Source organism: Acanthisitta chloris, unplaced genomic scaffold (genome assembly GCF_000695815.1).
Source record: "Acanthisitta chloris isolate BGI_N310 unplaced genomic scaffold, ASM69581v1 scaffold35628, whole genome shotgun sequence".
Classification (NCBI taxonomy): Eukaryota; Metazoa; Chordata; class Aves; order Passeriformes; family Acanthisittidae; genus Acanthisitta; species Acanthisitta chloris.
In genome coordinates, this window is record NW_008687085.1 from 5,243 (window position 1) to 26,599 (window position 21,357).

The 21,357-nt window shown below is 40.5% G+C and overlaps 2 protein-coding genes across 3 annotated transcripts in view; one reads left to right on the top strand and one right to left on the bottom strand.

Annotated features, from left to right (window-relative positions):
- Positions 1-8,682, top strand: part of MTRF1 (mitochondrial translational release factor 1) — an 11,596-nt gene extending 2,914 nt beyond the window's left edge. The window contains exons 2-9 of one of the 2 annotated variants that reach the window (XM_009080462.1): positions 770-861; positions 1,633-1,714; positions 1,946-2,053; positions 2,143-2,315; positions 3,475-3,592; positions 4,786-4,922; positions 6,752-6,850; positions 8,455-8,682. In XM_009080462.1, the coding sequence (XP_009078710.1) occupies positions 770-861; positions 1,633-1,714; positions 1,946-2,053; positions 2,143-2,315; positions 3,475-3,592; positions 4,786-4,922; positions 6,752-6,850; positions 8,455-8,577 (932 nt within the window). In that variant the 3' untranslated portion in view covers positions 8,578-8,682. The remainder of the gene's footprint in view (positions 1-769; positions 862-1,632; positions 1,715-1,945; positions 2,054-2,142; positions 2,316-3,474; positions 3,593-4,785; positions 4,923-6,751; positions 6,851-8,454) is intronic. The other variant, XM_009080463.1, reaches the window with a different exon arrangement.
- Positions 8,683-15,840: 7,158 nt separating this feature from the next.
- The window catches only part of WBP4 (WW domain binding protein 4), a gene marked incomplete at its 5' end in the record, with an annotated part of 12,734 nt that continues 7,217 nt past the window's right edge, over positions 15,841-21,357 (bottom strand). Inside the window, 3 exons of the mRNA XM_009080465.1 lie at positions 15,841-16,136; positions 18,529-18,764; positions 19,799-19,950. Of these exons, the coding sequence (XP_009078713.1) occupies positions 15,929-16,136; positions 18,529-18,764; positions 19,799-19,950 (596 nt within the window). The remainder of the gene's footprint in view (positions 16,137-18,528; positions 18,765-19,798; positions 19,951-21,357) is intronic.

Below are 21,357 nucleotides of genomic sequence, written 5' to 3' on the forward strand. Positions count from 1 at the left end.
TGCAGGGCACAGAGATGCATTCAGTGACTGAGTGTCCAGTTTTATGCTGCGTCTGAGACAGACCTGTGGTTTCCCTGCTGGCCACAAAGAATAAGGCTTTCTCCTCCTCTTTGTTGCTTTCTTCCCTCACTCTCACTCCCAGCTGTTCAAAGCTGTCTCTGCCTGTTCCCCCATTTGTGCTGGTAACTGTCCAGTTGTGATTTAAATCTAGTTGAACTTGGCATGGTAAAAAACATGCATTTATTCAACCAGACTTGTTTTTTTCTTTTATTTCATTGAGTTGAATTGTTTTGTTTTCTGATGAGTGACAGAGCCACTCCTCAGCTGGTAGAACAGTGAGAAGAAATATGAAAAGGAGAGAGCACTCCCTGTTTTGGCAGTGATAGTTTTTCCACTTGACTCCAACTGTCTTCCGAGTTTCTGCTTAGTGTATAATCTAATGCTAACTGATCAGCATCTTTAGTTTCTGTAAACTGGAGCCTCTGTGGCAGAAAAGATTTGGAGCTTCTGTGAGCTTTACCTGAGAATGTTTCCTAGTTTAATAGCTCTAAAATGTAGGTAGGACATCTGCTGCCTCTTCCAGCAGACCTGAAAAATATTGTTTAGTTAGCAATGTACATCCTTGCTTGGGCTGCTCTTATTAGATATTTCATGCTGGAAAAATGCAACTGCAAGCTTTTGTGTGTTGCAGTGCATGTCTTTGGACAGCTGTGTTACAGTTTGCTCTAAGCTAGGTGAGATTGGCTAACATCTATTCCTGTTGTTGTAGAGCTAGACAGCAGAGATGAGAAACAACTTCTAGAGCTTGCCTTAGAAGAGAAGGAAACCCTGGATAAAAAAATGAACATGTTGTGCAGAAAGGTGAGCCTGAGTAAAATTTTACAGCTTTGTAAATAAAGATGTCAGAAAAACATTCCTTTGTGATCCTACCAATAGACCCTGACATGTTAGTTTAATGAGAGTCCAGCTTCTGAATTCTCCCTGAAAAGAAGTGGCAACATTAATTATTAGTAAGCTTCTTACTGACAATTGTGTCTTAGAAACTGATTATTTTAGTCATTTTTCTTGCTTGCTTGTCTGCCTGCAAACACTGAAGGGGATTAAAAAAATGGTGAGTCTGTGCTACTGAGACCTGACATGACATCCTAGTAACTGTTTGTGGCAGTGGAGCATGCATTCTTGAAAGATTTCTGATTGAAACTTGAAGTCATTCATTTTCCCTGCAGCTGACAGCACCCCACGAGTGGAGAAAGTAATTATAAGCAGAGAAGCTGAAACAATTCAGGGGAGAGCTCTGTGTTTGGGCTCATTTCTGTGTTCCGACTGAAGTAATATGAAATGGGACTTTCTGAAAAATAAGATTAGTGTAAAGATTGGGTAGCTAATAACTTTGTGTTCATAGGTAGCTGGGGCTGGGGTGGGTGACCTGGCACCTGACTTTGCACGGTGACTGCACAGAGTTGCAGTGGCCCTTGCACAGTTTTTAGTCCCACTTAACTAACTTGCCAAAGGAAATCAGTGGTTGTGTGTGCTCAAGCTGTGGCAGTTGTGAAGGCTGGCTGTAAATTTGATTAAGAGGAGATACAGAGTCATGAAGGAGATAATGGCATTCTTTTTTTTTCTTTTTTCCAGCTTTTCCAGCTTCTAGTGCCAAAGGAAAAATATGATAGAAGTCCTGTCATATTAGAAGTGACAGCTGGCAGAACAACTGGAGGTCAGCAAAGTCCCCACAGTGAAGATTACTTCAAACCTCCATCCAACTTCATTAAACCTCTTATGGGTTATTCTTAATGCCTTTTTATACTCTGTTGGTTTAAAGTAATACTTTCTAAAGTCAAGTATTAATCTGTCTAATGACTGGGGTTAGAGTTGCAGCTAAATCTCAGAACTGGGGACTGTCATTTTGTGAACTGCTATTTATGTTGTAGTGCCTTTATGTGTTTAGGAGACATCTGCCAACAGTTCACTAAAGAAATGTTTGAGATGTACCAGAGCTATGCAGACTATAAGCATTGGACCTTTGACGTTGTGAACTACACGCCGGCTGAGATAGGTACAGTAGTTCTTCAGACATTCCACCAAGACAGTGAAATTAAAAGCAGTGTTTCTGTGCTGTATTTGTCACACAGTTTGTCTCCCCAGGAGGGTTGCATCATGCCGCTGCTCATATTTCAGGAGAGGATGTCTACAGGCATCTGAAATATGAAGGAGGGACTCATCGCGTCCAGCGAATCCCCGAGATAGGAATGTCATCAAGAATGCAGCGTATTCACACCGGGACAATGTCAGTTATTGTCCTCCCTCAGCCAGAGGAGGTAAACTGTTCGTTGGGGTGGTAAGGCAGTGTATCCTTGCTCACCCATTTTCCCATTAGACTAGGTGCGATTTTAAACCATGTTACTGTTGTGGGGATTTCATTGATGCCCAAGTGCTTTGTGCAAGTCCCAGCAAATGAACCACAAGTGCTCTGACTCTGGAAGGGAATAGTCCTTGGCTCTGTACCTTACATGTATAAATGGACTATGAGAAGCAACTTTGCAAAAATTTCCTATTGCCTGAAATGGCACGTAAATGAATGATCATTTCATTATGTGTTCCAGCCCCAACACTGACAAGGCTCACTGCTATGAGTAAGCCAATTTTAAATTACATCATGTATTAAGACAGGGAATATATCCAAGAAGATACTCAGTGTTGCATAGTAATGTGATTCTGCAGGTCCTTTTGATTATTTTTTTTTGTTTCATTTAAATTGTTGGTGTCATTCTCTGTTGAATCAAGGACAGTCTCCTTTGAATTTGAATGAATGTGTTGGCTAGTTTTTCTGACATCTCGCTGATACTGACAGTTCTCACTTAAACCAGCAATGTACACACAAAATAAACAAAACCAGATCCTGTAGGCTTTCCCTGCACCTTTTCCTGCTTCTTCATAATACTTTCCTTGATGAATGTTCCTTTCCCATCCACTGAGCTCAAACTATGGTCCAGGTCATCACTGACTTGTACTTCCAATGTGGCAATCACATGGATCTGGATATACCCAGTTTTTCCTCAGTTAGATGATTCTAAGCACTGTTGTGAGAATCATTCAGGCTTGACTCATGAACAGGATCCTTGCATTGCTGTTTAGAAGTAGTTTGGAATATTTACTTGTTTCTTAGTCTCCCTGCCAAAGTTAGTGGTTTTACAAAACATTGATTTTGTTTTGTTTCACATCCACCCCCACCCACCCCCACACCTTACCTTTGTGAAGGACTTGGAGTCAGAGTTTGAAAAAATAAGTGAAATATTTAAAGCATCACTTGCTTTTCAAAGACACTTGACACTGCATTTTTAAAATCATAATAGTCATATAGCTGTGACTCAGGAACAGTTGTAAAGGAGAAGTTTGGGGTTTTTTTAAATGCAGAGTATCATTGACCTTCAAATATTTTCAGAATGAGTAGGAGGTAGTAATTTTCTTTGATTCTAGGTTGATGTTAAAGTGGATCCCAAAGATTTGCGTATTGATACGTTCAGGGCCAAAGGAGCAGGAGGGCAACATGTTAACAAAACTGATAGTGCTGTGAGAATTGTACACCTTCCCACAGGTAAGCCTGGCTCTATTTCATACTTCTGATCTCACTAAATCTGTAACCTGAAAAGAAAGCTCGTAGTCCTGCAAGTTGTCTCTTAGACTGAGTTTGCAGGGTTGGGTCTTACACCAAAAAAAAGGAAGTACCTCCTTCTGGTTCTGCCTCTCATGTAGCAAGGCAACGTTGTAGGAAAGGACTGTGTACCAGTGGCACAATGATTATGCCAGTTTTGTCTTCCGAGGGAGTGTTTGATGAATGCACTGTCTTTGGAGGATGAAAGAATAAATGAGGGGTGACAAGGGTGGGATGGATGGAAGATGTAAATAATTCACACTGTGTGCTCTGTACCTTCAGGAATAATGGCCACTGGCAACCAGGGGCACGTGTTGCCTAGCTGGAACCTGTGTAGTTATATGGCTGAGAAAAAAGAAGGCTTGAAGATGGTCATTCAGTACTAGATAATGCTGTCATATGTTGAATAGGAAGGAAAATGTATACTGATGGAAGGCAATGTGTAGACTGCACCACTCTGTCATTCTCAGGATTTGTTTGTATTGGAATCCAGTGAGCCTCTGCCTGTACAGATGCAGAATCTCTTTAGGCACAGGAAATTCTAGCAGTGGCCTGAAAACAGCTGTTTCCTATATGACTTTTTATTTCAGAAATCAAATGATGGTTAACAATAAGAACTACCTTTATTTTGAAGACCTTTATTTTTCTTTATGTCATTATTCATAACTAAGTTCAGTGCACACCAGCATTGATTAGACACCCTTTTCTGCTAGAACAGTGAATTTTTCAGTCTCAAAGAGCTTATCTGGGCTAAGACTTTAAAACCTTGTGTTACACTGTTTTAAACATGCTTCCATAGACTGTTCAGATTACATTTTTAACATATGACAGCTAATTGGAGTGAACCCATTTTCTGGAGGCAATGTCACAAACTTGTTTGCTTCATGGAATTTTAAAATATCCCTGACTTTTCTGTAGCACTAAACACAGCCCCCAGTGCAGCTGTGACAAGCTTAAAAACGCACTAATGGTTCTGGCCAGTGTGTTAAAATGACTTTTTATCCTACAGCTGAAAGGCCCTACAAACCAGCACTCCAGTAGGTTTCATTTGCCTAATGTGTTAGAATTAATTTAGCTCGTTTGTTCTTTGTTATAACGGGATTTTGGTCTGAGCTCTCTTGAATCCCTCTGTAAAGGACTGACAGTTGAGTGCCAGCAGGAGCGGTCACAGCAGATGAACAAGGACATAGCTCTGCGGACACTGAAGGCTAAACTGTACCAGCAGATCATTGAAAAACAACTCAGCCAAGAGCAGAGTGCCAGAAAACTGCAGGTGAGGGCATGTGGTGGCTGAGGTTAGGAGAGGCTGCTGTGTTGTAGATTTGTGCGAGTGATGGTGACTGTGTGTGTCTAACGAGGTGTGCTTATGAGGAAGAGTCTTGTATTTTAAAATGGGAAGTCTGTTTTTACTTACCCCAGTTTAATGCCATTGTAGACTTCTCAGGCAATGAAAAGAGACACCAACTGTAGGTGGAAACAAGGGTCAAAAGACTAGCTGGAATTATCCAAAAAGGCAAAGCTCAACATTGTGTACTGAATGCCCCTGTTAGGGCCAGAGTTACCCAAGAAAAGCATCAGTAAAAAGTTATTTTCCATGAAAACTAGGATCAGAAGTTTCTAAACCGGAGTGCTCAATAAGACCATACAGAGCTTTTGAAACAAACAAGTGGATAAACAATCCTGCCACTATGTACTTAGGCAGCTGTTTATTCAATGTGGTTTTGGTAACCTTTTAAGGAAGAAACAACTTCTGTGAGAGTTGTCTCAAGTTAGGCTGCAAAGTGTACTTTTCTCTCAAAATGTGCTATCATTACCTTCCCATTCACTGAGCATTTTCCCATTTGCCGTGCAAACTTCAACAATGATCAGTTGGAATACATGTACTTTAGAATTAGGGAATTATTCAGTGCTCCATGTTTTCCAGCTTAGCTATTTAATCCCTAATTTCAGGTTGCATTTGAGTGCATTGTTCCTGCAGATTATTGACCCCATAGTTATAAGCAGCAAGCCATTTATCTCTTGTCAGTCATTTCACCTTGACAGCCTTCAGAGCTGCATAAAGGACTTAGACATATGTTTATATTAATACTGCAGAAAATCAGGCAAAAGGAAATTACTTTTCCTGATGTTTCAGAATTTGTTCAAGAAATCCCTTGTTTTGAAATATACATGTCGAGTGCACATGAAGTTTTCACATTGAAAGTTTCACAAAAGCGCACAAGACACTTTTTTTCTCTGAGCGCTTTTTAGCATTTAGTTCTGCAATGTGGTGAGGAGTTTCAGCATACAACAACGCTGCCTTTGGGTTTCTGCTTTCAAACTTGGAGTGTTGCTGTTTGCATTCTCGCGCTTCACCACTGGAGGGTGACTTAACTTCTTGCTCTTAGTTTACGTCCCACTCGGTGCCAATCTGGACAGCCACGCGGTGACCGTGCTGTTTCCATTATTAATGGAGACTACTTTCATTATTTTTTGTAGGAGCTACAACCCCTCAAAAAAGAAAAGCACTGGTATATTTTTGAACTAAGGACTTGTATAGACACTTCTCTTGCCTTACATGACTTTTGAGAGTTATGTAGTTCTTGCAGCAACAGAGCTGGAGCAGAAATGTACTGGAGGATGTAAGACCTTGGTCTGTGACACAGAATCACAAACAGTACAGTTCAGTAATGCCACAGTATTAACAAAAACACAGTGCCAAGCCAGTGACCACTAGGTTTGGAGTTGGAACAGGCTGATGTGTGAAGTAGAGGCAGTGGAACAGACTGCCCAGAGAAGCTGCAGATGCTCCATCCCTGGCAATGTTCAAGACCAGGTTGGATAGAGCTCTGAGCAACTTGATCTAGTGGAAGGTGTCCCTGCCCATGGCAGGGGGGTTGGAACTAGATGATCTTCAGGGCCCTTTCAAACCTGAACCATTCTGTGGTTCCATGATTCTATTTATTGGGGTTTTTTTTTTCAGCAAAGAGAAAGATAATAATACATTTTTGTGTATTAAATTCATGAAAATGTTTTGAATTTTAGGACAAAGGTTTGTTGTTTTAGAGAACTATTTGATTTTTTAAAAAAATCCAACATTTGTTTTCTGCTGCTTTGCTACAGTTGGGAACAAGAGCCCAGTCAGAGAGAATTCGCACTTACAACTTCACTCAGGACAGAGTCACTGACCACAGGATCTCATACGATGCACGCAATATCAAGGTAATGGTTGCTTATGAGAATATTAAAAGTTACTTACGTGTACTATAAGAAAAAAATTAACTTAGTGAAAACAATTTAGTATATGTAAAGAAATTAGCCAGTTGTGCTCTGACAGAGCATTGTAGATTTGGAAACCTGAAGCTTTCTTTCCTGCCTTCTTATAGTGTTAGAGATTACTGGCACAGGCTATAGCTCACTGGCCTACTTATCTGTGTTTTTCTCCTGTAATATGAGTGAAAAATGATCAAGTGTGTAGTCCTCAATGAGCTCCATGAGTCCCTCAGCCAAACTGGACAAGTGACATTTGAGATTCTTGAAGCTTAGTACATCCAAAGAAAAACCTGACACAAAGGACTTCTTATTTTTGTTAAGCCATTCTTTCGTCCTCCTATTGATGGAGTGAAGAACAAGGCAAACTTTTATACTTGCCTTGCAGGCCACAGTTAAAAGAAACTGAAACCGAATGCTTTCAATTTAAGATTATCTGAGATCTTATTTCTGAGTAAATATCTACATATGGCTTGAATCTTATTGATTGTTCAGCCTGGAGAAGAGAAGGCTCAGGGTGACCTAATTGCAGCCTTCCAGTACCCAAAGGGAGTCTACAAAAGATGGAGGGAGCTACTTACATGGGCAGGTAGTGACAGGACAAGGGGGAATGGCTTCAAACTGAAAGGGTGTAGGTTTAGATTAGATATTAGGATAAAGCTCTTAACTGTGGGAGTGGTGAGGCACTGGAACAGACTGCCCAGAGAAGCTGTGGATGCTCCATCCCTGGCAGTGTCCAAGTCCAGGTTGGATAGAGCTCTGAGCAACTTGGTCTAGTGGAAGGTGTCCCTGCCCATGGCAGGGGGGGTGGGACTAGATGATCTTTAGGGCCCCTTCCAACCTGAACCATTCTGTGGTTCCATGATTCTATTTATTTGGGATTTTTTACAGCAAAAAGAAAGCTAATAATACATTTTTGTGTATTAAATTTATGAAAATGTTTTGAATTTTAGGACAGTTTGCTGTAAGTGCTGTTGCATAAGGAGCAGCCCTTTTTAAACTGTCCCCACAGGTGTTCTGGGTAACTGCAGAGTGCAGGACATGCCAGATATGGAATGGTTCATATTTAATGGAGTGTGGAATATCAGGGGGAAATAGTTCCATGATTGCATGAAAGTGACTTTTGTTAGTCAGTTACTTAGCGTTGGGAGCTTGTGACTTTCTTTAGTGAATCTGGAACCATAAACTGCCTAACAAAAGTTAGTTGAGCTTTGCTTGCAAAACAGCCTAATTCTTGGTGCGGACAACAGTATTGGAATTAGGTTCTTCAATCCTTAGTTGTTCTTGTGGGGGATTTTCATGTAAGCACATGGGTTACACCAAAGCATGGCAGGAAGGCACCAGTAGCTCCTTTTGCTGCTGCCAGAATGAATGTGCCTTTCACGGGCAGCCAAGGTCCTGCTGCTCCCCACCATGGGTTGCTTTCACCGGGGGGAAGAGCAAGGATGGGCTGCAGGCAAAGTGCATTCCAGGGCCTCCTCGTTTGAGTAGCCAGCATTTCAGAATGAGACTGAAGTACAGTCAGTAATGCTTTCATCTGATGGTTTTTTTTACAGGAAATTCTAAGTGGGAAAGAAGCACTGGATAAGTTAATCAATAGACTACTGGAGTTTGCAGAGATAGAGGCTGTCACCGAATATCTAGAAAATTTGCAGACTTTAGAAGGAGGAAGTTGCTGAAGAACTTGTGTAGAGTTAAAACAGAAATGTTGTGTTTGGTAGCAAAATTAAACAGATGCATTTGTTAGATGGTAAGTTGATTAAAATCTGTTCCTCTGTTTTTCAGTGTGTGATTCTACTCTTTTTATATTTTGGTGCGAATGGGTTGAATTTATTACAGCAGCTCTGGCAGAAAAGACCAAGCTTGGAGTACTGTGTGCACACTCCTCCTGTCTTGGCAGCTGGGCTTTGTTAAGCCAGTCCTTCTCTTGACCATATCACAGCTGGAAAGATGCAGAATTGTGGTGGTGGAGCAGAAAAAATACCACATACTGCACTTTCTGTTTTGGGATGGGAGATGTTCCTCTCTGGGTGAAAGAAACTAAGCTCCCCAAACATAGTCTAGAACCTGGCCTCAGGAATACTATTATCCTTTGATTGGGTGAGCTTCTTAAAAGGAATCCCTTAGAAATAACTTTGTATTATGATGCTTTATGTTTTAGAGTGATCTTGGGCAAGGGGTGAGAATCGCAAGTGAGAAGTCCGTTGGCCATTCTTGGGCCAGCTTAGGGTGGGACTGGACCACGAGCTGCAGTGCTGTGTAAAAGTACAGGTTCTAGTTTGAAATTATGCTGATGAGATTCTGGAAATGGTTCAGTAACAATAACAGGCATCTCCCTGCTTCTTGGCAGAGAAAATGAGTTCATAGTGCAAACCAGGTACTCTGGAATTCAGCTTCAGCCTTGGTGTCTTTGGGAATGTGCCTGTCCCTGAGGGTGGTCCAAATGTCTGTAGAGCACACTCAGCTTTAACAGGACTTGTGTTTGTGTTTTCTCCTGCGTTGTGCTGTGCTGTGCTGTGTGCTGCCTACACTGGGTGTAGGCAGGCAGTTGTTGTATGCAGTGATTCGGGAATACTCCGTGTTGAACATGGCACAAAAACAGGTGCTCTGCTGAACTGGGTTGACTTGAGAGATCACCGTGTTCCCTTTTATCCTGCTCGTCCCAGGTTCTGCTGTAAAGCTGCTCTGCACAAACTCTTGCACATGAAGAATCGGTTCATTGTTAGGATTTAAATTATGCCTTGTGTTGATTTCTGTTTGCATGTGTGTTTTGTAGTCATGGGTGACACTGTGAGAAAACGACAGTTATTTTAAGAAAGACGTTATTTCAATACTGAGTTCTTCTGAATGGTGTAGGTTTTACTATTGTATATATGACAACAGTTTTAATATTATTCAGCTACATTAAGAAAGACAGAATTTGTACCAGGAAGAAAGCAGGAAAACTACACTCAGTTCAGGAAATTTTTTTGAACTCTTCTGTGTGTTCCCATCAGCAATCTTTGACAATTTTTGTCTTGCTTCCAACACTTTAATTACAAAAGCTTTTGGGTTTTTTTGTATTTTTTTTTTAATTTATAGCTCTGTATGTCAATCAGGAAACATTACCATGCAATTCAGGACTCACCTGAACTTCTTGCAGTAAGCAGTTCAGAAAAAAAACCTCCATGAAGATCTGCAGCTGAGCTTGTACCTCTGCAGTGCAGACGGACTGGCAATAACCAATATGATCAGCTGTAGTAGGAGGTATCCAACTTTAGATGCTGATCCAATTACAATGCTCAATTTTGTATACAAACCAATTAATTTTAGTTATTATATCTCTCAAACCATAATAGGAACTTCGTGCAAAGTACATTTTTAAAATAATCAGATTCCACTTCCAGGATTAGTTCATGCCTATGAAGTACTTCACTGTGAAAAACTATTGAAAGACCTTTAAGAAATGAGCCTCATTTATTTTACTGGAAGCAGGAAGGTCATGTTTCTGCAGGACCTTAGGGATATTTGTGATCAATTAATTTTCTGTAGATCTTCTTTGTTGTTGGTTTTGTGCACCGTGATGAGAAAGGGGAACGCACTACTACTAAGTTTTGGATGTCCCAAATGTAGGCATTGAAATTTAGCAGTTAAACCCCTTTTGCCAGCCTGGCCTGGGACACTCTGATGAGTCTTTGTCTTATTAAGATTATCCTGCAGTTGCTTATACGTGTGTGACAGCAAAACATGGCTACGATAGAATTTGGGATAGAGCAGATCCACTTCTGCAGGAGGTCACTGCCTGTAACACTCTGCTTTAATAAAACTGGGTCTATTTGCTTCTCATTGAGAAAGCATTATTTGAAGCTATGTTTTCTCTTAACTGTAAAAAATATTATTTGATGCCATATTTGATTCCAAGTCCTTCCACCCCAGTCTTTCTGTGGGCTGTAAGAGCTGCAAGAGTGTGATGGGGTTTGGCTGTGGGTTGGTGTGTGTCCTCAAGGGAGGGATTTGTGGTATAACACTGCCATTTCTGAGGTGTTCTCAGGATGGAACACTCTGAACTTGGGCTTTTCAGTTCCTACCAGCAGTCATGGCTTTCAGCAGTGAAATCACTAGCAGGAAAAATTACAGTAACAAACTACAGGTGCAAAAGGGAAAACAGCTTCTAGGGGGGCAATGAACAGCCCCTGGGGACAGCACAACAGAGGAAGAGCAGGTTGCTCTGCTGCAAACAGTCTGCAGCTTGGTGTTTCCTTGTCAAAGAGTGTTAAAACAAACATAAAATACCACCCATCTGCCTGGCTTCCCCATCAACAGTGCCCAACTGAGACCTTACCCACAGACCCACCTTACTGCTGGGGCAAGGCACCAACTTCGTCACTCGGCAGATCCTGCTCATTGACAGCAAATGTAGTTCCTGCATCTCTTTCATTTCCCTGCTGAGGTCTTCAGCAGCAGTGTCTCACCCAGCCAAGAAGGAAGCCAGACAGAAGCTGTGTGTGCCTGGAAGTACATTTTATGACAGTGGAAAGATGGATCCTTATCCTCTGCCAAAGGAGACCAGCCCTGGTACCTCACCTCGATTGTGAAATGACTTTCATTTAGTCATCGAGTGTGTATCTACCTCAGGGCAATGCTCATCCTTCTAAGATCAGCAAATATGTAATTACTGAATCACAGTCTGTTGTCATTATATATTCAGCTTTATTCTGAATGTTGCTAACAGTAACTACAACAAACCTCACCTGAACCCTGTTAAAAGTTTTTAAATGAATGATTTTAACCCAAGCCTTTTGTTACTTGTAACTGATGCACAGAGTAAACCGATTCCCAGTAACCGCTTAATGCACTACTGAAGGTGCTAGACACTATGTTGGTGCCCACAAAAAAGTATTTCTTTTAAGAAGCATTTCTATTTACAGACCTATTTTAGTTTATGCTTACCCCAGGCCCCACTGTTAACAGAATATACACCCACAAATCTCCCAGCTTGCCCTAAACCCCTTAAACAGATGAACAGTGGAGAGGCAGATTGTTCAAAGAAAGCTTTATTCGGTATTTCCATAAAAACTCCACTTCAAGAGCTGGCAACATTTTGTATTGCAAGTTTAACTTGCAGACAATACTTAGAAACTAAAACAATTGCCTTTCAATCACCCCAAGCAAGCCATTAAAATCCACTGTCTTCAGCATGTGGTCTGTACAACATTGTCTGCTGGTTTTTAGCATAGGCTATTTCTGGTTTTATAGGTAAAATCAAACCTGTTTTTGCTGACACTCTCTGGGAATCCCCCTGGGCAAATTTAGCCTTTTTCAGATTATCATAATTCGCACCACTGAAACTTTTTTTCAAGCTATATTCTGAAACATTTCACAAAGCTAGATTTGTTAATCACACGAATGGTTAACACAATTTCTAAGTTAAATAATTTAGCAGGTGGAAGGTGAGGGGACTTGAGAGGTAGATAGAAGAGACTGCAGAGGTATGGCTGACAAAACAGAACCCGAGGGTTGCCGCAGCTGACAGCAGGAGGTACAGACAGCTTTTGTACCAACAAGCAAAGGGATTTAAGGGCTGCAGACCCTGTAGGAGGAATGGAATGGAATCTGTCTCAGGAAAACGAATTATCCAGGAAAGCAAAAGAGCACATGTAGTCAGTCTGGGAATAGCTTGGATGTTGTCTGAAAATAGCTGAGGGCACGATGCAAACAGGCGTCAGCGGTGGGGTCTGGAGACACAGTGGCCTACGTAGGAACAAGAAGCTTTCTAAGGATCTCGGTAGAACAAGGGATAAAGCAAGGTGGACACCAGAACCTGGTGCAGCACAGATATGGAGACTTGCATGTCTGGGAACAGTGGAGGAAGACAATCCGAGGAAGATAGCAGAAATAAAAAGAATATTAAAAAAGGGGAGGCACAACTCAAAAAGCAAATCTAGAAAACCAAGCAGCATGAAGTGGTTTTTTACTCCTTTTCTGAGATGCCAAAATTTGCACTGAAATAACATCTTTTTCAGGCAGAAAAAAGTTTTTATACATGCACAGCTTCGTGAATTTATCCCAGATCCATGTCATGACCAGCCCTCCCACCATCCAAATCTGAATATTGGGACTGGATGTTGCTGCAGACAAGGGTCAAACAAATCTTTACCCTATTGGGAAAGTCTAGATTTCAATCTACAAATCCCCCAGTGAAGGGTTAAAATTTGGCTTAGCCTAAATAGGAACAAGGATTACTCTATAACCTGGGTAAAATTGAGTAGGTCTCTGCACAGCTGCTCTATAACAAATGCCCAACAAAATAATTTTCTTTTTCGTATATGCAATATGTTTGCTTCTAAAAGGATCACCAACCTCAGGCAGGCCCTGCTGTAAAACCACACACACCAAAGTGTCCTCTACTGTGAAGTTTTCTTTCGAAACACACAAGGCAGGTGAAAATATGAGCAAGAAAAGAAAAATACAGAGCAGTATTACAGTATTACAGCAGTACAGACTTGCCTGAAACAACACAAAAGAAATCATCACTGGAAATTGCAGTGACTCCCCCTTTCTCTCTGACTCTCCTCGTATTGCTCATAACGTCTCTGGCAGCCTATAAAACCAAAGATGTAGTCCTCACTCAAGGAGCTTGCAATAAGATCAGGCAAACAGACACAAACATGTTGCATGAGAAAATGGGTTAGTGAGAAAATAAAACACTCATCTGAAACAGTAAAAGGACATTCCTTTGTCAAAAGCCAGTGCAGCACACGGATTACCAGATGAGGAGTGTAACTGGTAATGCCTACAGGATTCTTAGGGCAAATTCCAAAGGCAGAAGATTTTGCAGGGAGATAGCACAGATGGGAGAAAGGTCTGTGCAAAACAGATGTCCTGGAAAAGCAATGTCTGCCTTAGATCTCACAGAAGACAGTATTTTTGCGTAGAACAGACAATATTTGGTTTAGATACACAATAAGGAAATTGAATGACAGCATGGTGCAGAATTAAACAGTGGCTTTGGGTATATCAAACTTGATTCAACTGGCCCTTTTTGTAATTGACACTTAAGAACAAAGAATAAATTGGTCTTTGACTCCCAGAGGTAGTGGGGAGTAGAGCACTGTACTTCTGTGTGAAATGCAGGTGGGAGAAGTCACATCAGCAAAACCAAGCACATGGTATTGAAACTAACTCTACTAGCAGTGAGCAAAGAAAACTTTTAATCTTTTTTCCTAATGCTCTGGTTTGCCTGTTTAATACAATACAAAAATCTTTGGTTGATATTACAACTAACAGCAGCTCCATGAGGAAACAAGCTTTGAACACTCCTTTTCAGGTGGTTTTAAACATCTGCTCAAGACGTTTAGTTACAGGTATCTTAAATCACTGCCTGTGACCACTTCAATGTGACAGAACATTGTCAAGAAAAGATGCTAATATTTTGGGAACCTCACTGAAAGAGGAAAGATATCTTTCTCAGAGGATATTAGAAGTGGAGCCTACAAAAGAAACCCAACTATACTACTGTACAACACTATACTAATGAACAATAAAATCATTTTTCAGAGATCATAATGAAATGTATAGACCTTAGGCTTGGAAGAACAGGAGGAATATGAGTACAGCAGTACAAAAAATTTGTAAGAAAAAAAATAATTGTGCTTGGAAGGAAAGCATGAGCAGCCATTAACTCAGCAGCTGGCAATGGCAAAGGAGCGAGCTAGTTGTACTGGTAAATCACAGGGCACCCATGGCAGACAGCATGATGTGCTCATGTGAAAGGAAATGTGGTTTAGGGATGTATCAAGAGTTACTTTGAACCTGCTAAGGAATATTAGTGACATCACCTGTGGCCTTAATCTGGGCAAACTCATCTAGGCAAGTGTAGCCTAGGGAGACTCAGGCTGGAATGGATGAAGAGAAGTGCTGGTGGAGCACTGAAGGTCCTCACACACAGACACTTCTGATTTCTGAGAGATAAGATGCGATGGATTCAAGACGAAGAAGAGATACTTAGTTCAAGGGCAGTACTTGTGCAAATTGGGAGGCAATGAGTGTGGACTGGTCACAAACACGAGGAGGCTCCACGTTAGAGCAGGCTCCTGCTGCTGGAGTGGTGTTCAAATAAGAACAATACCTGAAAAACTGGACTGAGAAACCTGACAATCTCCTTGGCAGAAAGGACACTCCTGTTCTAGCCTTGCATGTGAGGTCTTTCTTGTGGAGCACAGGTTGTACATTCCTGCATCTGTGGCTGTGAAAGCAGCCAGTGCATGTCCTGCATCTCTAAATGACAAGGAAGAATTCAAGCAGACAACAATAAAGCAAAATATAACAGGAAGACACCACAGAAATGTCTGCTCCAACAGGGGTGGCTCTGGTGCTGTTACTACAAGTTAGGACTCATCAGGTTTAAATCTTCTGCAGAGGTTTAATACATCTATCAATTACGTATGCAAATAGCTTTTCAGAACATCATTTGGAGTGATGGCACTGACGTGACTAACTCCTCTAAAAACAGCTTTCAAATGCTCAATTTGAAATGTTGGCAGTCTCACCACCCACTGTTCTGCAAACGATCAGCCAAAGGTTAGTAAGCACAATATTTTTACTCATTAGTGGGGAAACTACTACACACAAACAATCTTGGGGGGTGAGTTTACTCTCTAGTATATGCCATTGATCCAGTTCCTCTGTAAAAATAAAAGGTCTGCTTAATTTTCCCCAGATTAAGGATTACTACATTCTCTCATACTTAGAAAAGGAGTAAAAAGCCTTATGCAATGTATTTAAAACAACATACATGGAGCTAACTGAACTTAGATGGCATGGTTAACATAAAAAACACGTGTTTTACAATATTGCATAAGTAACACAACACAAACTTCCATTCCAAAACCAATCACATCAAAATAAAATAAAAAAATATTACAACTCACATGTTTCCATACCTATAAATCCTTATAGTCTATCCAACATTTTCTTTATAAAAGCCTGTTTAAAATATTAAACTTTTGATTCACTCTAGCTTAAACAGAATCTAAAATGATTTGTTAAGTATTACTGATCACTTAGTCTTTGTCTTAAGTTTCTAGATTTTCCATTTTCAAATTTCCTCTTTTTAAATGTTGGCACCCCTTCCGTCAGGTCTCCGAGGGAGGTGACTGTCTTCTCTTTAAATATCACTGGTTCTTCTTCTGGGTCCTCTAGCACTGGGGTGGCTACATTGTCACTCTCTGTACTTGGAAGCTCCAGGTCCACTTTTTCACTGGGAGAAAGGAGGGAAACATAAAAAGGTTAATTTACACTGAGAAAACAACATGGTGCACTGCAGACAGCAACAGCTATTTTTATTTGTCAAAGCAGCTTTGAGCTAGATGGAGGCTTCTAGTCATCCTCATGACAGGCATCAAGGATAAAAACATGCCCATGTTTCTTCTGTGTGGGCTGCCATAAAAAGTAACAAAGACCTCGTTCTGTACAGAGCTTATGGCATGGCCCAAGCACTCACCACGTAAACACTCCTGCAAAAGATCTCACAGCTGCAGGTCTGTAAGGGTAAGAATATTGAAGGACAGTAGTCAGTGAGTAAATAGCAGTGGTTCACTGCCAAAATACTGTTGAGTGGTTTTCCTCAAGTGCCCATCCGTGAGGGAGAACAAGCTTACCACATCAGCCAGTGACCTCAGGTTGGGAGAGACAGCTTTGGAGGGCAGGAGCACAGCTAGTATTGATCTGCACACGTCAAAGACATTAACTAAAAATGATCGGTTGGTTTTAAGGACTCAATACAAGTCACTGTGTTCTACAAGAATAACCTGTAGCACAAACGTACAATGGAGCAGAAACGAACAGTTCATAGAGAATGATCTACATCAAATCTGTCAGGAATCAAAACAGCAAAACACTGCTGCAAAGACACACATTGGCCAATCCACACGAGGATACTTTTGCTGTTACTGCATGCTAACCTGATGTCAGCTCGTGTACTATGCCTAGTTTCAGGTCCTATGTGTGAAGAAAGACATGATCAGCTCAAGCACCCAAACAAGAGCCACAAGAATGACTGCAGGTCAAGCGAGTCAAGGAAATGTGATTGCTGCAGTATCCTGAAAGTGGCTGGCAGTGTGCCTAGTCTCAATTTAAGTAAATAATGAATAAATGCATTTGTCTCATTGCCATGTGTGTATGTCTCAAGCCTGTGTGTTAATGTACAGATGGATCTATAAGGTTCAGTAGCTGAAAGCACTTTTTATTAGTGCTTTTCAAAACCCAGAAGAATTTTTCAGCTCAGGAGTCAAGGAGCAGTTAGCTGGTCCAATACAGGAGGTGTTACGTGAACATTATTGTCTCCAAGGAAGTATGTTGGTGCTTAATTTAGTTTGAACAGTGTCAAAACTCTTATCTGCTAAATAATTTAGAACTAAAATGCTGGAGAAAGAGGTAAGCATAAGGTAGAAGACTTTTCATTCTCCAAAACTTATTTTCTCCAGACTCCCAAAGGGACCCAACTAGAAACTCACAATAAAAGACAGTATGCTTCACAAGGGAAAAAAAGAAAAAGAGCCACCTCAGGCATTATGCAGTGGAAGAAAACAACCCTCCTGATCAGATGCACTTCTTGAAAACATCTGCAGTTCATCTGTCAGACATGGGAGAGAGAGACACACATTCCAGACTTAAAATGGGCATAACTAGATTAGACTTATTTTGTGTTTCATCTCCCAAGTAAAATCATTACAAAAACTGTCTCTCACCACATTAGAAGAGCCTCCAGGACTTACCCATAGTGACAGCAGGAAAGGTTGTAGTGGATTTTGTTTTGGTTTTGCTTAACTTTGTTTTGAAATAATGGAACAAAAAACCAGTTGAACCAGAGGTCTTTTACAGAAATATTGTGTGAAAGTAAGACAAAAACCTTGACGTGTCTTTTAGGCTGTGTCCTTCAAGTGAGCAGTTAAGAGTTTGTACAACACCACAAAGTGAGAAATGATCCACTGCTTGTGAAGTAACTCAGCCAAACATACCTGGCTCAGGTAGAAATTGCTTGGAGCCTAAGAAAGCACAGTCATTATGTCAGCTCCTACTGATCCCACACGGACGGAATTCAAAGCAATGCTAACCCTGGTAAAGCTGCTGGTGGTCCTAGAACATGAAGATCAATCTCGAACTCCAGGTGGAGTTTGCCCAACTAATTACTCATCAGAAATAAATGGAATTTAGCCTAGGAGCTGGAGGCCCCAAGAAAGCTGCCTATGCTGTTCCAAGGCTGGAAGCAGTTGAAAAAGCAGTCACAAGAGCTCCTGAAACAGGTGAACCAGACTGTTGAAGGAGATGATGTTAAGGAACAAAAACTTAGAGCAACTACATTTACGTAGTTGGTACTCAGCCTCTGAGAAAATGATGCATGATGACAATTCTTAAAGTCACTTTAATTTCCTCTGTACTCATGATGAACTTCTACACTAAAACCAAAACACCACCACTACCTGCAAAGGAAAGCATAAAATAATCACTGCAGAAAGAATTGTATTTGGGCAATGCTTCCAATGAGTGCTGTGCTAATTCCACCAGAATTCAGGAGAAGAAACTTCAGCTCTTGTAAACAAATGTTCTGGAAACAAACTTTATGTAAACAACCATGGTAAAGAGATACTCACTCTGGTTCTTTTTCTTCTTCTTGTTCTTCTCCTACTTCCTTAAGTGCTTTCCATTTTCCATAAGGGTTGGTCTTGTTAGATGCATCACTAGAGGTTTCCTGGGAAGCTGATGGACTCTCCTCTTTATCAGCAGTTTCTTCTGACTTAACTTCTCGCCATTTCCCGTAAGGACTTAACTTTTTAGCTTTAGGAGATTTTTTCCCTTCCTCTGATTCTTCACCATTATCTCCTTTCCTCTAAAGAGGGAAAAACCCACCTTAAGCAAAAATGCCTAAATAAAAACATAATGTAGCTTTATTTTACATCTTTAATTTATTATCATCTACTATACATACTTTTCAACCAAGAGTAACTTGAAACAATAAACTCATATTGTAATATAATCTACAAACTTTTCTTCTTGACCTTTCATCACATACAGAATTGAAAAAAATTCTTAAAATGTTACAAAAAGTTAAAGCTGGAAAATCCCATGTACCAATGTGGAAGTTAGCAAGGAGTAGCCAATACAAACTTAACTAAAACCAAAGCTTAGCATGTCTTAAAATTAATAAAAAAAAATTTAAAAAAAGAGACAAAAAAATCACATACAGCTTTTTGTACATGCAGCTAATACCTGATCACAGTTTATAATGATGCAGTGATACAAAAGTATGTGTTTCAGAACTGACACCTCTCTATGAATACATTCTGTATTTAAACTGGGTCTGCTCTGAACTACCAGCCTCAGAAAAACCATCTGACCCAAGCAGAGCCACAATCACACCCTTTTATCTAAAGTTTTAAATCTGAAGACAGACATATACAGATTTTGTACAATGTGCTGTCAATGTTGTTCCCAATTAATAAGGGAACTATGACCATGCCATTTTCAGCCAAAAGCATTCCCTGAAGGTCTGTTGGCAGTCACATTTACCAATGAAGGGTTGAAGTCATCCTCACACTGAAATCCAAACCATTTTGTGGATTATTTCAGAGAGATGACAGTGACCTTTCTCAGAGAACACCACATTTCTTGCAGAGTTCAAGGTACTTCTGGTGAGCTGAAGGAAAGATCATGCTTTCTGGGCTGGAACAGTGCCATTAATGAGCCAAATAATTGAATAAAGATTCATTTTACTATTCAAAGCAGCGAAAACTTCTACTTTCAGTCATACAGTTCAGTCTCACTTGAATGAGTACAGCCTACCGCAAGAGATAAAAGACAGTTATAATTTTCTAGCATACGATGATGTACGTAGAATAAATCTGAAAGAGAAAGAAAACTTACCTTGGGATTTGTTTCTGAACTCTCTGCTTCATTGTCACTGTCTTCCGAGTCTGATTCAGACCCTGTTTCTGCAAGCTCTTCAGAATGCTTGTCACGTCGACTCTTCTCATTTGAAGATGAAACAAACCCATCCGGTTTCTCCCATGTGGATACTGTCCAAGATGTTTGAACAACCACATTATTTATGCTTCTAATTTTGACCTGTTATTGCTTTGACAACATTACCTTTCAGAAGCAATGCTGCCTTATGCAAAAATACAGCAAATGATTTAGCACAAGGCTTTTGCCTTTGTTTGGTATGTTTGTTTTAATAAACATAATCAGAAAGATAACATTTCACTTCCCTGCAGAGATACAGTCATGACAGCTGATTCACTGTTGATAAAGCTTGTTTTAATTAGCTCTTACGAAAAACATCACGCACCGTGAGCCGTGGCCCACAAGGCTCTGGTCCCTCTCATCCTTACACAGCACAGACAGATAAATTACCCTCTAGATGTGCCTATTTGATTTGAGTTGTTCATTGATTACAAAGACAGGATAAAGTAAAGAATGATAACTGCAAGCCTCAGCTCTCCAGGCAGTTAAAGCCCTGCCCTATGCTACTTTGCTTGGTAATGTTAGGTCTCTAATTAAAAGAGCTGTCAAGCAAACAAGGAAATACAAACATCAATCTGAAAGCATATGAAAGTATGTACAGGGTATGTAGATACAGATCCTCATTTTCAATCAAAAAGCAGTAGTCCAGTAAATATACTGAGAGCAAATATTTACATAAAAGTTGACTCGATGGTGTTAAAACTGGTTTTAGTAAGAATAAAGCAAAAGGGCACCATAATGTTATATAAGCTTTCAGATGTAATAAAACTACTATTTTCCAATTATTTTATCCATTTCCAAAGAAATCACTATCTGCAAACAACAGGTAAGCACCTAGATGTGTCTTGAAGAAGTAAAGATGTAAGAAACTGGCAGCAAATGACCTTTTACGAACACTGCAGTCTCTCAAGGACACTGCTGTCATCTGGCCTTAGACTAGCAACTGAGGAAGGTCACTCTACTAGGCACCACGTAGAGCCACTGGAGTAAGTTGCAGCCTCCCAAAGCATGACTTGGTAGAGCTAAGCCTAGAGCTAACATTCTCTTAAGTTACATGCCTGAGACAACACATTGTGACTATTTGCATCAGTTAAAAGACTGTCTTGTCTTCAGAGGATGGGATTACTGTGAACAGAACTGACAGGTAATTTTCAAGCACAATTTCCAAGACACTTACAGCTATATAAAGGACTGATTTGAAATCTCACAAGCCAAAATTTTACCCAATACGATGATTACAAACACATTCTTCACAAGTGTCCTATGTCCATGAAGAACTTAGAAAAACAACACACCCAAAGGAATAAAATGTATCTGAACTTAGAAGGCAATGCTTAAAAATAACCAACATCTCCTTTCGCTTTCAAAAGAAGAAATACCAAATCACTTGGGCAGGGGAGTGGCCGGTTGAAAAACTGAAACGTTTTGGTTGGGTTTTTTCCCTATTCTTGGCATCGTCA